Below are 2,500 nucleotides of genomic sequence, written 5' to 3'. Positions count from 1 at the left end.
TATTTTTTTATATCTCTCCTTTTTTTCTCTTTTTTCAAGGAAAGAAAAGAAAAAGCAAAGAATATATTTGGAAAAAAAAAATGAAAGAGATTTGTATAAGCCCCGGCTGTCACGCATGCTGACAGCTGCATGGAAATCAGATGAGCGTTGTTTCTGTTGTTTTTCTTATGATAAGCATCCCTAAACGCACGTTTTCGTAAAAAGTACTTTATTTAAAAAATAAATAAATATATATATATATATATATATTAAGTCCTTAGGACAATATATAGTGAAACTCGAAAATTCGAAGAGTCGGGACGAACCAAGTAAGAAAACACTCAAGTAGATATGTGTAGTAAGATGATTAATTTTTATTTATTTATTTATTTATTTGTTTGTTTGTTTGTTTGTTCGTTTCGTTCTGTTTATCCCTTTTCTTTTCTTTTTTTTTTTTTTTTTTTTCTTATTAAATTCGTAGAGTTTATCGAAACGACTCTTCGAATGTAGACTTTGTCACGAGCACGCAGTGCGCATCCATATATAAATATATATATATGTATTTCAGTGACAATATAAAAGAGAGCTTATGATTAGCACGCATTTATTAAATAACAAATTTATTAGAATTTGTAGTCTTTCGATGCTTTAGTAACTACCGCAATTATTATACATATATCTCCTTTGAAATTTAGTGCTTTGGAAACGTGCTGCCGATACTCGTTGACAAATTCGAGTAAAAGAAAAAAATTGACAAAGTGTATGTTCTTAAAAAGAAAAAAAAAAAAAAAAAAAACAGAAAGAAAAGTAAAAAAAGAATGTTTCAAAAAGAATCATAGACTTCGTCGATTAAACAATCAAATCTTTGAATTGTTCTTCTGCATTAGAATATTCTTATAAACAAAAAATTTTTTCAAAGATTTGACAGTAGAAAAAGATCACTAGCTAGAAAGGATGAAATTATACGACGAACATATATATATATATATATATATATGTATATACATATATCTAATTTCAAATTATACATAATATAATAACAAACTACGAGTTATTACAACAACTATATAAATTCGTCGAATAATTTTATCAAGCCCGCAATCCCCTAAAGTATGACCCTGTTGCTAACTAAAAAACAGCTCTAACCCTTTGTGAGTCCTATTTTTTTTCTTTTTCTTTTTTTTTTTTTTTTTTACTAAATATATATATATATATATTTATAACTATTTCCAAAAAGATTGTCATTTAAAAATGTTTCCGTACAACTTGCAGCTCAACGGTGGCCCACCCTTCGGAACTGCCACCCTCTCCTCACCAATGGGAATAAATCTTCTCCGCGCGGAATAAGAAAGAGACACACAAAAAAAAATACAGACAAAGAATGAATGAAAGAGATAGAAAGATTGATAGAAAGAAAGAAAGAAAGAAAGAAAGAAAGAAAGAAAGAAAGAAAGAAAGAAAGAGAGTGTGTGTGTGAGTGAGAGAGAAAGAAAAAAGTAAAAAAGAAAGAAATAGAGGAGAGGACACGTAACTCACAAGAATGGACCGTGTTTCCCGGTATTCCTTAGACGTATTCTCGTTTTACGTCGTCATTTGGACGATCTTTTCGAAAGAAAGAGAAGCGAGGTTATACTTATCCGGGAAGACAAAACAAGAAGGAAGAAGGAAGAAACGGAGAAGATGACAAAAATAAGGAGAGAAAGAAAGAAAGAAAAAGAGAGAGAGAGAGAGAGAGAGAGAGAAAGAAAGAGAAAAAGAAAGAAAGCAAGCAAAGAAGAGCCAAGAGAGACAATAGACTGCCGAGCACACTGTAGCTTCAATTTCGACTAGCCGATATATACATAAACATAAAACATATATACTCTTTACACGTATACGTACACACGCGAATACACATACACGAGAGAAGAATATACATGTCCGTATAAATATAGATATATATGTATGTGTATATACATATATATATATCTACATATATATATATATTATTATAAATATTGTATACACGCGAGAAAGAGAGAGAGAGAGAGAGAGAGTGTGTGTGTTTAGATAGGGGAGGGGAGGATAGACGCATCGCGAAAGTAACGCGACGAGAAAGAGAGCCTAGTAGAATGAGATAGAAGATGTAATTTGTTAAGCTGGAGGAAGAGAGAGAGAGAGAGAGAGAGAGAGAGAGAGAGAGAGAGAGAGAGAGAGGCGCAAATGAGAGGCTCGTGTATTATAAAAATGATCGAAATAACTAAACGAAACACGAAAAAGACCAATCGAAGGAACGATAGTGTCTCATAGATCGATTGATCGATCGGTCGATCTACACGACGATCCAGTCTCTTTTTATCATTTATTCTTCTCTATGAATATTTAGAAATTACGGACGCGTGAATGTTTCTATGTATGTGTGTGTATGTATATATATATATATATATTATACGTACATATATGTATGTGTATATATATATATATATACATATTTAACGATACGACGCGAATATATTTTCTCGAGAATAAATCGATCTTGTTT

The 2,500-nt window shown here is 31.3% G+C and overlaps 1 protein-coding gene across 2 annotated transcripts in view; it reads left to right on the top strand.

Annotated features, from left to right (window-relative positions):
• LOC122633414 (serine/threonine-protein kinase NLK) overlaps positions 1 to 1,630 on the top strand; it is a 98,984-nt gene extending 97,354 nt beyond the window's left edge. Inside the window, exons 10-11 of one of the 2 annotated variants that reach the window (XM_043821255.1) lie at positions 1,252 to 1,387; positions 1,424 to 1,630. In XM_043821255.1, coding sequence (XP_043677190.1) covers positions 1,252 to 1,306 — 55 coding nt within the window. In that variant the 3' untranslated portion in view covers positions 1,307 to 1,387; positions 1,424 to 1,630. The other variant, XM_043821254.1, reaches the window with a different exon arrangement.
• The last annotated feature ends 870 nt before the right edge of the window (positions 1,631 to 2,500 follow it).

The sequence above is a fragment of the Vespula pensylvanica genome, chromosome 12 (genome assembly GCF_014466175.1).
Source record: "Vespula pensylvanica isolate Volc-1 chromosome 12, ASM1446617v1, whole genome shotgun sequence".
Classification (NCBI taxonomy): Eukaryota; Metazoa; Arthropoda; class Insecta; order Hymenoptera; family Vespidae; genus Vespula; species Vespula pensylvanica.
This window is presented reverse-complemented; position numbering and strand designations above follow the sequence as displayed.